General features: G+C 50.0%; 1 protein-coding gene across 1 annotated transcript in view; it reads left to right on the top strand.

The window, feature by feature from the left end:
- Positions 1-12,682, top strand: part of OBSCN (obscurin, cytoskeletal calmodulin and titin-interacting RhoGEF) — a 528,918-nt gene that overhangs the window by 386,910 nt on the left and 129,326 nt on the right. The window contains exons 64-67 of the mRNA XM_073676881.1: positions 6,335-6,604; positions 6,723-8,069; positions 10,249-10,527; positions 10,933-11,008. Of these exons, the coding sequence (XP_073532982.1) occupies positions 6,335-6,604; positions 6,723-8,069; positions 10,249-10,527; positions 10,933-11,008 (1,972 nt within the window). The remainder of the gene's footprint in view (positions 1-6,334; positions 6,605-6,722; positions 8,070-10,248; positions 10,528-10,932; positions 11,009-12,682) is intronic.

The following is a 12,682-nucleotide window of genomic DNA, read 5'->3' as shown; positions in this document are numbered from 1 at the left end:
CTGGAGCGACTCTTCCTAAAAGTCGTTTATTTAACCTTACTATTCCTGAGAGGAAGGCTTTGGAGGAATACATACAGACAAGCTTGGCCGCCGGTCACATTAGGCCCTCTAAGTCTCCTGTGGCGGTTGGATTTTTTTTTGTTAAAAAAAAGGACGGCGGTTTACGTCCTTGTCTGGATTTTCGTGAGATTAACAAAATTACTGTACGCAATCCTTACCCACTGCCATTGATTCCTGATCTGTTTAACCAGTTAGTGGGGGCCAAGTGGTTCTCTAAAATTGACCTTAAGGGGGCATACAATCTGTTGCGCATGAAGAAGGGTGATGAATGGAAGACTGCTTTTAACACTCCTGTGGGTCATTTTGAGAATCTGGTTATGCCTTTTGGTCTTACTAATGCTCCTGCATTTTTTCAGAATCTTATTAATGACATCCTTAGACCTTTGATCGGCAAAAATGTGGTTGTGTATTTGGATGACATTTTGATTTATTCGCCGGATCTGGAGTCTCATTGGCGGAGCGTACGTGAGGTATTACAGTTGTTAATGGACAATTCGCTTTTTGCTAAGCTGGAGAAATGTGAGTTCGCTGTACAGAGAATTAGTTTTTTGGGCTACATTATCTCCAGCGAGGGCTTTGAGATGGATCCGGTTAAGGTTCAGGCTGTGCAGGAATGGCCTAGGCCTATTGGTTTGAAATCGATACAGAGGTTTTTGGGTTTCGCCAATTACTATAGAAAATTCATAAAAAATTTTTCTAGTATTGTCAAACCTCTGACCGATCTCACCAGGAAAGGTGCTGATGCGGTTCAGTGGTCTTCTGAGGCCATTGAAGCTTTTGTGTATCTCAAGGAGAGGTTCACCTCTGCTCCCATCCTTATGCAGCCTGATGTTACTAGGCCGTTTTTGGTGGAGGTTGATGCTTCCTCTGTGGGGGTTGGCGCAGTATTGTCTCAGGATAACGGGGATGGATTACATCCCTGTGCCTTTTTTTCAAAAAATTTTTCGGAGACTGAACTGAATTACGATATTGGTAATCGGGAATTATTGGCTATTAAACTCGCATTTGAACACTGGCGCCACTTCTTGGAAGGTGCGGAATTTCCCGTTCAGGTTCTTACGGATCATAAAAATCTGATATATCTTGATGCTGCCAAGCGCCTGAATGCCCGTCAGGCTAGGTGGGCACTGTTTTTCTCGCGGTTTAATTTCTCCGTTACTTACATCCCTGGTACTAAGAATGTTAAGGCGGATGCCTTGTCTCGCAGTTTTTCTCCCATAGTCGGTGCTGAGAAAGAGGAGAACATTTTACAGGAAGGTATTGTGATAGCTGCTTTGGACTCCGTTTTGGAAAATGAGATTCTTAAAGCACAGGAGAATGCCCCTTCTAACACTCCTCATGGGAGGTTGTTTGTGCCTGGGACCTTTAGGAGAGATTTGTTTGTTGAGTGTCACGAATCTCGGTTGGCAGGTCATCCCGGAATCTCTGAGACCAAGAGACTGGTGGGTCGCAGTTTTTGGTGGCCTGGATGGCAGAAGGAAGTCATTAAGTGGGTGTGTCAATGTACTATATGTGCTAGATCTAAGTCCTCACATACTCCTGCTGCGGGGTTGCTTTGTCCTTTGGAGGTTCCCAGTGCTCCTTGGACACATTTGGCTATGGACTTTATAACTGACCTTCTCCCCTCTGAGGGTTTTACTGTCATCTGGGTGGTCGTGGACCGTTTTAGCAAGATGTGTCACTTGGTTCCTTTCGTCAAACTGCCCTGCGCTAAAACTCTCGCTAAGGCCTTTGTCAAGGAAATTGTCAGACTTCATGGCGTTCCTACTGACATTGTTTCTGATAGGGGTCCTCAGTTCGTGGCTCGTTTTTGGCGTGCCTTTTGTGATAGGTTGGGAGTTCATTTGTCGTTCTCGTCCGGATATCATCCTGAATCTAATGGCCAGACAGAAAGGAAAAACCAGGATGTTGAGCAGTTCTTGCGTTGTTTTGTGGCAGACAATCAAGAGGGGTGGTCTGAGTTTCTGCCACTTGCTGAATTTGCTCTGAACAATCATACATCTTCTTCTGCTGGTTGTTCGCCTTTTTTTTGTTGTTCTGGGAGACATCCGTCGTTTGGGTCGTTCTCCAAGTTGGGATCTGCCGTGCCTGAGGAGGAGAATTTTTCCGGTGATTTGGAGAGAGTTTGGACGGATGTGCGTGGTAATCTTCAGGAGGCCAACAGAAAATCTAAAGACTACTTTGATAGGAAACGACAGGAGGTTTTGTTCGCTGTTGGTGACATGGTTTGGTTGTCCTCTAGGAATCTGCGGTTGAGGATTCCTTCAAAGAAATTGGGTCCCAAGTTTGTAGGGCCCTTTAAGGTGCTTCAGGTTGTCAACCAATCTGCTGTTAGGTTGGAGGTTCCTACCTCCTGGAGAATTAATCCGGTATTTCATGTCTCTCTGTTGAAAAAAGCTGTTGTATCGGATTGTGACGCCTCTGCCTCTGTTCCTCCGGTGGTGGAGGACGGGGAATATGAAATTTCTCGCATCCTTAACTCTAGACGGTATAGAGGTAGTTTGCAGTATCTTGTGGCCTGGAAAGGTTTCGGTCCCGAGATAACTCTTGGGTGAGGTCGGATGATGTTTCCGCGTCCAGACTTATCAGAGCGTTTCACAGGAGATTTCCTGATAAGCCTGGTCCTAGGGGATCCGGAGGATCCTCTTAGAAGGGGGGGTACTGTTAGAACCTTGCTCTTAGGTTTTTTTTCCTTTGCTGGTCACATGACCTTGTTGGCCTATTTAATCCTGCTCCGCCCTTCTGGCTTTGCTGGACTTCATTGTATATCTACTTTCTAGCTAGCCTGTGCTCTGTATCTAACTCTGTTAGTTTGCTTGGTCTACGGACCTCTATGTTCTATATATGTTGTTTGTTCGTCTGTCTGCTACTATTTCTGTTAGGAGGTGTCCATTTTCCTCCCAGTCCTTAGTACTTGTAGGGATTCCTTCCCCACATCTATAGGTCTCTGTACAGACTAGCTTAGGACTTTAGCAGGTCTGATCGCAGGATCAGGTCCCCTGTTACATCGTAGGGATTCAGCTGAGTTCTATCGTAGGGACAGATCTCCTCTCTTTCCTTAGCTCTGGTAGCAGAACATAACAGCTGTTTTCTCCTTGGCCCTCTGGGACATGGGGATCTGCCAGTAGCCCTTCGTCAAGTCGAGGGTGGTAATATATCTCGCAGATCCAAGCCTCTCGATGAGTTCATTGACGTGGGGCATCAGGTATGCGTCACACTTGGAAACCTCATTCAGCCTTCGGTGGTCATTACAAAATCTCCACTCCCCGTAAGGCTTTGTCATGAGAACGATGAGACTCGACCATCCGTTCTTCGATTCCTCTATCACGCCGAGGTTCAACATCCTCTTCACCTCTGCTGAGATTACCTCACGGCGGGCTTCAGAAATGTTATAGGGTTTGAGGTTTACCCTAACATGTGCTTCCACCAGCAGGCCAAGCTCGACCACCTCTTTACGCCCTGGCAACTCCCAGAACAGGTCACGGTTCCATTGCAGCAGCTCTCTACATTGTTGTTTTTGTGCCGGCGATAGAGTCTCTGCTATCGTGACGTCCTCGACTTTAGCTTTCGGACTGGCTCCCAAACAAGAAGCCCCCAGCGTTTCACGATCTCACCACGGCTTGAGCAAGTTCACATGGTACACTTGGTGCGGCTTTATTCGGCCAGGCTGGTGAACTTTGTAGTTCACTTCGCTGAGTTTCTCCACCACCTCATACGGGCATGCCACTTGGCCAGGAACTTGCTCTCGACAGTGGGAATAAGCACCAGTACACGATCCCCAGGCTGGAACTGTTTCAGCCTCGCTGACCGGTTATAGACCCTTGCCTGGGCCACTTGTTCTTGGAGGAGATGAACCTTCACGATAGGCATCACTTTCGCCATCCTCTCCTGCATCTGGGCGACATGTTCTACGATGCTCCGGTGGGGCGTAATCTCAGCTTCCCAGGTTTCCTTGGCAATATCCAGGAGCCCTCGCGGATGTCGTCCGTACAGTGGCTCAAACTGGGAGAGACCTGTAGAGGCTTGTGGGACCTCTCTTATCGAGAAGAGCAGGAATGGTAGCAGGTAGTTCCAGTCACGACCGTCCTTCTTTACGACCTTTTTGAGCATTGCTTTTAAGGTTTTATTAAAGTGCTCCACCAGGCCGTCTGTCTGCGGATGTAAACAGAGGTTCACAGCTGGGTAATCTGAAGGACTTTACACAGCTCCTTCATTACCTTGCTCATGAACGAGGTTCCTTGGTCCGTTAGGATCTCCTTCGGCAGTCTGGTCCTGGCAAATACATCGACACGTTCCCGGGCGATGCTCCTACTCGACGATTTCTTCAGTGGCACCACTTCTGGGTACTGAGTTGCATAGTCCATGACCACCAGGATGTATTGGTGGCCCGGGCCGATTTGACTAAGAGCCCTACTAGGTCCATGGCAATCCTCTCAAAGGGGATTTCTATCACAGGTAGGGGGGATTAAAGGACTACGGAAGTGGGAGGAGGGCGCGGTTATCTGGCAGGTGGGGAAGGATCTACAATAGTTCAGGAACTCCCGGTAACACCCTGGCGAGTAAAATCTCCTCAATATCCTCTCCTGGGTTTTCTCGACCCCCAGGTGTCCCCCCAGAACATGTGAATGGGCCATATCTAATACTCTCTGTAGGTATGGCCCTGAAACTAATAGCTGCTCCACTATTTCATCACCCCTTGGTTTGGTCACCCGATACAATAACTCCCCCTGAACTGCGAAGTGTGGGTACCTGGTGTCTGCCCCCGGCTCTTGAGCAACCCCATTACAGACAGTAACATTGTCCCATGCCCCCTTCAAGGTCAAGTCCCGAACGTGGACAGACCCAAAGTTCTCTCCTGTCACATCTAACTTAAGGAGGTCGGCTTCCTCGGTCACAGTCTCGTCCTCGTCACTGGCAAGGACACACAATGGGAACTCATTCCATTCAGATGTTGACGGGGGTATTTCCTTAGGGACCTGGAATTTGTCCACACGACTCAGTCCGGTTCCTTTCCCCCACAAGTCCAGGAACAACGGGAAATCGCGCCCCAATATGACGGGATGTATCAGGTCCTTAAGCACCCCGACCTCGTGGGATTGGGCACCACAGTCTGTTCCCACTGTCACAGTGGCCACAGGGTAGTCCTTGGCGTCCCCATGTATGCAGCGAACAACCACAGTTTTGGCAGAGATCAGCTGGTGGGGAAGGTTGGCACTGATTAGGGTCACTATACTCCCTGAATCCAACAGTCCAAGCACCATCACCCCATTAACGGACACAGCACATGTCTGCGGTCCCTCGTCGGGTCGACAGTCCACACTGCAGGCGGGATAAGCATAATAGGAGACCCTTCTGCCTAGGCTGCAGCCCATGGGCTCGGGGGACATATGACACCTGGCGTCTACGTGTCCAGGGTTGTGACACCACCAAAAGACTAGATCTTTAGCAACAGTCCTTGGGGCACCTTCAGTGGGAGTGGGATGCCCCCCAGTGGTGGCTCTAGACCCCTTCCGTGGTGAACCCGCCCCCTTTTGGGTATCCCAGTATGGGCGAGTGACTGCTTCTGGTTTCCCGAGGGATTTCTCAACCACCTGGTACCTCTCTACCAGGCCGATGAAGTCATCTGCGTTCTGGGGATCGCCCTCAGCATCCCAAGTCTGTACTGGCTTGGGAAGGGAGTTCACAAATCTATCAATCACCACCCGCTCAACCATCTGGGCCCGAGTGGAGGACTCTGGCTGAAACCACTTCTGAACGAGATGCAGGAGGTCAAGCATCTGCGAGCGAGGGGGTTTGTCGCTGGCATACGCCCAATGGTGGACTCGTTGGGCTTTCACCACCATATTCATTCCCAGGTGTGCTAAGATCTCTGTCTTTAGCTTGGGGTTCCCCCGATAAATATGGTGCCAGAACCTCTGCCCACTGTTCTGGTGGAAGTCTCTCCCGATCAGCCACCCTCTCAAAGACAGTCAGAAATGCTTCTACATCATCCCCAGGGGCCATCTTCTGCATGGCCCGTCTTACCGGCTTCCTGACGTGGGAGTTATCAGTCGACCCTGGGGGTGGGGCGGTTGCCCTGCCCTGGATGGCGTCCACCAGAAGCTATGTGGGATCAGAGATGACTGTTGAGGTTTAGAGGCGACAGGGATTAGTGGCCAGGGATAGGGAATAGGGTTCAGAGATTAGTGGTTTTGGGTATTAGCTTCACTTTGTCCGTATATAATAAGACACATACATCAGCTTCCAATCTTAACATTTCATTTTCCACTTGCAGAACAACCTGTGACTGTTCAAAGTCCACTACAACATAAAGCTGTGGCCCCGGGGGAGACTCTGCGCCTGGAGTGTGAACTATCCGAGGAAATTTGTGAGGTCAGCTGGATGAGGGAGAATGAGCCACTTCATCCGGGGAAGAAATACCAAATGATCTGTGAAGGGAAGAGGCAGATCCTGCTCATCCATGATGTCTCCACCAGTGATCAAGCCACCTACTCGTGTGTCACCGCCTCGGGTGTGAAAACTTCCGCCACTGTGTCATTAGGAAGTAAGTGGCTTTTTTTGTTTTTCCTGTTTTCCTATTTCTTGATTTGTAGACGATTGAGTGTCTCGTCTGTGGCCATGTCACCCTCCACATGTGATGTTTTTTTCCATTCATCTCCCAGTACAAACCATCACAGAGCTGGTATCAGTACAAGAGGTTCTCGGTGTCGCCCATGAAAGGACAGATTATGTGGTTGAGGCAGAAGATAGTTCACAACCCAACCTGCCCCCAGAAGCTGCCCAGGAAGGAGATCTTCATCTCTTATGGGAAGATGTGGCCAAAAAAAGGAGAATGAGCAAGGAGCCCACCCTAGACTCCATCCCTGAAGAAAATGAAAAACTCAAGCGCAAAAGGGAGGCTGAGCGTCAAGCAGATTTCTCAGGTTATACTTCTGAAGACGTAGCCAAGACGAGCGAGGCCGATTTCTCCCTTACAAGTTCTGATGACGAGTCCCGGGCTGGGACACCATCTCTGGTCTCTTATCTTAAAAAGGCGGGTAAGTCCACCATCACCTATGGAAGTAAAGTTCAGACCGTCTCCGCCACCAAGTTCTTCAAGCACTTTGAGACCCCGGACAACACTGAGAGCAAGGAGGAGAAAAAAACCGAACCCATTCAAGAACCTGACTTGTCGGAAATATTTGATGATGACCCAGCCATGGACAAGGCGGCCGTGAAGATCCAAGCAGCATTCAAGGGCTATAAGGCAAGAAAGGTGATAAGGCAACAGGAGTGTCCCATGTTCACTGACACTTTCAAAGACTTCTCCGTGGAAACGGGAGGAACTGTCCAGCTCGAGTGTGTGGCCATTAGTAAGAGCGATGTCACAGCTCGATGGATGAAGGATGGTAAGGAGCTGTCTGATGGGCGTCACTACCACATTGATGATTACCCCGATGGGACCTGCTCTCTAATTATCACTGCGGTGGAGCTTCAGGACACGGGTACATACACATGTGAAGCCTCCAACAAATTTGGCGCAGTATGTCACAGCGCAAAGCTGGTAGTGGGTGGTGGAGAACCAGAGATTCCCCAAAAACCTATCCCCATCCCACCAAAATCCTCCACAGACAGCGAGACTGAAAGTTCCGGAAGTGACCTGGACGATGCCTTCCGAAAGGCAGGAAGGAGACTCCATAAGATTTTCAAGTCTAAGTCTTCCCTGGAAATGTCCGAAGAAGAGCTGTTTGTGAGCGCCGATGAGGGCGATCTGCCCCCTGTAGACCATCAGACCTACCGGGAGGATGACAAGTTCATCTACATCAAGTTTGAGGTTATGTCAGAAGCGTCAATTGCTGCACACAGATTCCGGGAAATGTTCTCAGCAATGGGAATCAAAGTAAAGATCGATATCTTGGAGCACGGGCCCAAGAAGATAGAACTACGGATAATGAAAGTAGAAACTGGACCCACTGAGCAGCAAAAACTGCAAGCCAAGCAACAGATGACCCTGCTGACGTCAGATACAGGTCAGGGGGATGGGAATTATTTTGGGGATGTCCTCACCAGTGGGTAGGACTGACAACCTCTCACACAGGATGTACAGGCAGGTAGTCGGCAGTAACAGATGATGAACTGGGTGTGGTCTCATGTCTGATTATTTCATCAGTGATGTCATCACTGGGGGGGCGGAGTTGACAACTCACACATAATGTCTGATGTCATTATATCAGTGATGTCATCACCAGGGGGCGGGGCTGGCAACCTCTCACACATGTATACAGGCTGGTTGTCAGCAGTGATAGATGAGGAGCTGGTGCTGCAGTATAAGGGGTGTGGTCTCATCATTATATCAGTGATGTCATCACCAGGGGGCGGGGCTGACAACCCCTCACACATGTATACAGGCTGGTTGTCAGCAGTGATAGATGAGGAGCTGGTGCTGCAGTATAAGGGGCGTGGTCTCATCATTATATCAGTGATGTCATCACCAGGGGGCGAGGCTGAAAACCTCTCACACATGATTTACAGGCTGGTTGTCAGCAGTGATAGATGAGGAGCTGGTGATGTAGTATAAGGGGTGTGGTCTCATCATTATATCAGTGATGTCATCACCAGGGGGCGGGGCTGACAACCTCTCACACATGTATACAGGCTGGTTGTCAGCAGTGATAGATGAGGAGCTGGTGATGTAGTATAAGGGGTGTGGTCTCATCATTATATCAGTGATGTCATCACCAGGGGGCGGGGCTGACAACCCCTCACACATGTATACAGGCTGGTTGTCAGCAGTGATAGATGAGGAGCTGGTGATGTAGTATAAGGGGTGTGGTCTCATCATTATATCAGTGATGTCATCACCAGGGGGCGGGGCAGACAACCTCTCTCACATGATTTGCAGGCTGGTTGTCAGCAGTGATAGATGAGGAGCTGGTGATGTAGTATAAGGGGTGTGGTCTCATCATTATATCAGTGATGTCATCACCAGGGGGCGGGGCTGACAACCTCTCACACAATTTACAGGCTGGTTGTCAGCAGTGATAGATGAGGAGCTGGTGCTGCAGTATAAGGGGTGTGGTCTCATCATTATATCAGTGATATCATCACCAGGGGGCGGGGCTGACAACCCCTCACACATGTATACAGGCTGGTTGTCAGCAGTGATAGATGAGGAGCTGGTGCTGCAGTATAAGGGGTGTGGTCTCATTATTATATCAGTGATGTCATCACCAGGGGGCGGGGCTGACAACCTCTCACACATGTATACAGGCTGGTTGTCAGCAGTGATAGATGAGGAGCTGGTGATGTAGTATAAGGGGTGTGGTCTCATCATTATATCAGTGATGTCATCACCAGGGGGGCGGGGCTGACAACCCCTCACACATGTATACAGGCTGGTTGTCAGCAGTGATAGATGAGGAGGTGGTGCTGCAGTATGAGGGGTGTGGTCTCATCATTATATCAGTGATGTCATCACCAGGGGACGGGGCTGACAACCCCTCACACATGTATACAGGCTGGTTGTCAGCAGTGATAGATGAGGAACTGGTGCTGCAGTATAAGGGGTGTGGTTTCATCATTATATCAGTGATATCATCACCAGGGGGCGGGGCTGACAACCTCTCACACTTGTATACAGGCTGGTTGTCAGCAGTGATAGATGAGGAGCTGGTGATGTAGTATAAGGGGTGTGGTCTCATCATTATATCAGTGATGTCATCACCAGCGGGGCGGGGCTGACAACCCCTCACACATGTATACAGGCTGGTTGTCAGCAGTGATAGATGAGGAACTGGTGCTGCAGTATAAGGGGTGTGGTTTCATCATTATATCAGTGATGTCATCACCAGGGGGCGGGGCTGACAACCTCTTACACATGTATATCGGCTGGTTGTCAGCAGTGACAGATGAGGAGCTGGTGATGCAGTATAAGGGGTGTGGTCTCATCATTATATCAGTGATGTCATCACCAGGGGGCGGGGCTGACAACCCCTCACACATGTATACAGGCTGGTTGTCAGCAGTGATAGATGAGGAGCTGGTGATGTAGTATAAGGGGTGTGGTCTCATCATTATATCAGTGATGTCATCACCAGGGGGCGGGGCTGACAACCTCTGACACATGTATACAGGCTGGGTGTCAGCAGTAATAGTTGGTGCTGTGACAACCTCAGTTATGATGACACATATTAATGTCTCCCCCTTTAGCCCCCATCTTTATCACAGAGCTCCAGAATCAGGAGGTGCAGGACGGGTATCCAGTCAGCTTTGACTGCGTTGTAATTGGGAAACCGATGCCGACTGTGCGTTGGTTCAAGGATGGAAAAGTGATAGAAGAAGACGACCATTATATGATCAATGAAGACCAGGAAGGCTGCCACCAGCTCATCATCACCGCCGTGGTGCCCACAGACATGGGTGTCTACCGGTGTCTGGCTGAGAACCGCATGGGAGTGGCCTCCACCAAGGCAGAGCTCCGGGTGGACAGTGAGTACGAGTATCCTGACTTTACTGCACTAAAACTACTTCACCTGCCCACAAAAACACCAACAAATGACTCCAGAGAGTGTGCAGTGTAGAGATAACTGTGAGGGATCCCCCGGCCAGCGAGGAGCCACAGGATAAATAAGGTGGGCTTTGTAGCGTGGCTCAGGCGCTTTGACATGTGGTGGTTTATCCCAGAAAGCTGATTTGTCCACCACAATATTACATGATGTCACATTCTGTTCTGTTATTATGTTACATTACTACTCTGTGCTGTGTATTACAGATTGTACTAGTTGCAGGACCTCTATCATCTTCAAATGATTGGTCAGTTATAGATATGCCCCGCCTCCGAGGAGTCCGTCATTGACTGCCCTGCTTACTCTTCTCTGATTCTCTGTGTTTTAGTGACCAGTTCAGACTACGACACAGCGGAGGCCACCGAGACTTCATCTTACTTTAGCGCCCAGGGATACGCTTCCAGGTAATGCCATGAGAAATGGCGCAGTGATGATGTATATATATATATGTATTGTAGAGCCCTGTGAGATCACGTGGAACACCGTGCCTTGATCAGAGTGGCAAGCACATGTTAACTCGTGGCTGTATGACTCATGGGCGGCTCACAGCTGTCTGTTTCATCAGCACATTAGTGCTGCCTATAGCAGACAGCCACGAGCAGGGCGAAGTGGAGGAGGAGGACGAGCCATGGGTTAATGCTGCCTCTGGCTCCTTGCTGGTGCCGACATCCAGCGTGGGGCTGTCTCCGTCTCCTGAGGTGTCTGCACCTTGCTCTAGTATTGAGGCTCAGTGAGGGGACAGAGACACATCAGTGAGCGGAGAGTGCAGTGTCCGCTGGTCAGTGAGTGAGTGCCGCTACCAGAGACGGCAGCCAACAGCAGGAGACTGGTTCTGTCCATGATGTCTAATGCTGCCGCCGAGCAGTCACTGCCTGTGCAAGGCCATTGCTGGCCCTCACCGGAAAACCGTGGACACAGCACAGATCCCCCTCTATCACTCCCTCCTGACTCTGCACATAGTATGAGAATGGGACTGATCCCACCCTGCCTATCGGTCAGGTGAGCAGCACATGTGGCCACTGCATCCCGCTGAATAGCTCACAGTCCCATTATATTCAGTAAAGTGCAAGAAATAACATCGGGCACTCACTGGCTCCAGCGCCGGCTCCCAATATATACATATAATCAGTGATGTCATCACCGGGGGCGGGGCTTATCTGGCACTCACTGGCTCCAGCGCCGGCTCCCAATATATACATATAATCAGTGATGTCATCACCGGGGGCGGGGCTTATCTGGCACTCACTGGCTCCAGCGCCGACTCCCAATATATACATATAATCAGTGATGTCATCACCGGGGGCGGGGCTTATCGGGCACTCACTGGCTCCAGCGCCGACTCCCAATATATACATATAATCAGTGATGTCATCACCGGGAGAGGGGCTTATCGGGCACTCACTGGCTCCAGCGCCGACTCCCAATATATATATATAATCAGTGATGTCATCACCGGGGGCGGGGCTTATCGGGCACTCACTGGCTCCAGCGCCGGCTCCCAATATATACATATAATCAGTGATGTCATCACCAGGGGCGGGGCTTATCGGGCACTCACTGACTCCAGCGCTGGCTCCCAATATATACATATAATCAGTGATGTCATCACCGGGGGCGGGGCTTATCGGGCACTCACTGGCTCCAGCGCCGGCTCCCAATATATACATATAATCAGTGATGTCATCACCGGGGGCGGGGCTTATCGGGCACTCACTGGCTCCAGCGCCGGCTCCCAATATATACATATCAGTGATGTCATCACCGGGGGAGGGCCTTTTGACAATCTCTCACACATGTATATGTAAAGCCGCACACATTCACACCTTCTCCCCACCCTTTTTTGGTGAAGTGAAGAAGCCAAAGATTAATGACCCCTCAGAAGTTCAGAGACTCCAAACATTGCAGCCCCTAGTGAAGCATCTGACGCCTCCGCCCCTGAACCTCTCGTAATCTAGAGCCGTTCTCCATACATCGTACTGGTATCCAGCCCCTTCCTCTACATCAGGGGGGACATTTGCCAACCAATATCCAGATTTTCTGACTTGGGAAAGAATTTGAGGAAAAATTTATGGAATTGG

This window comes from Phyllobates terribilis, unplaced genomic scaffold (assembly GCF_046119375.1).
Source record: "Phyllobates terribilis strain yellow unplaced genomic scaffold, ASM4611937v1 Scaffold_4__5_contigs__length_816908805, whole genome shotgun sequence".
Lineage (NCBI taxonomy): Eukaryota > Metazoa > Chordata > Amphibia > Anura > Dendrobatidae > Phyllobates > Phyllobates terribilis.
The sequence above is the reverse complement of the archived record's forward strand: the minus strand, read 5'-3'. Positions and strand labels throughout refer to the sequence as shown.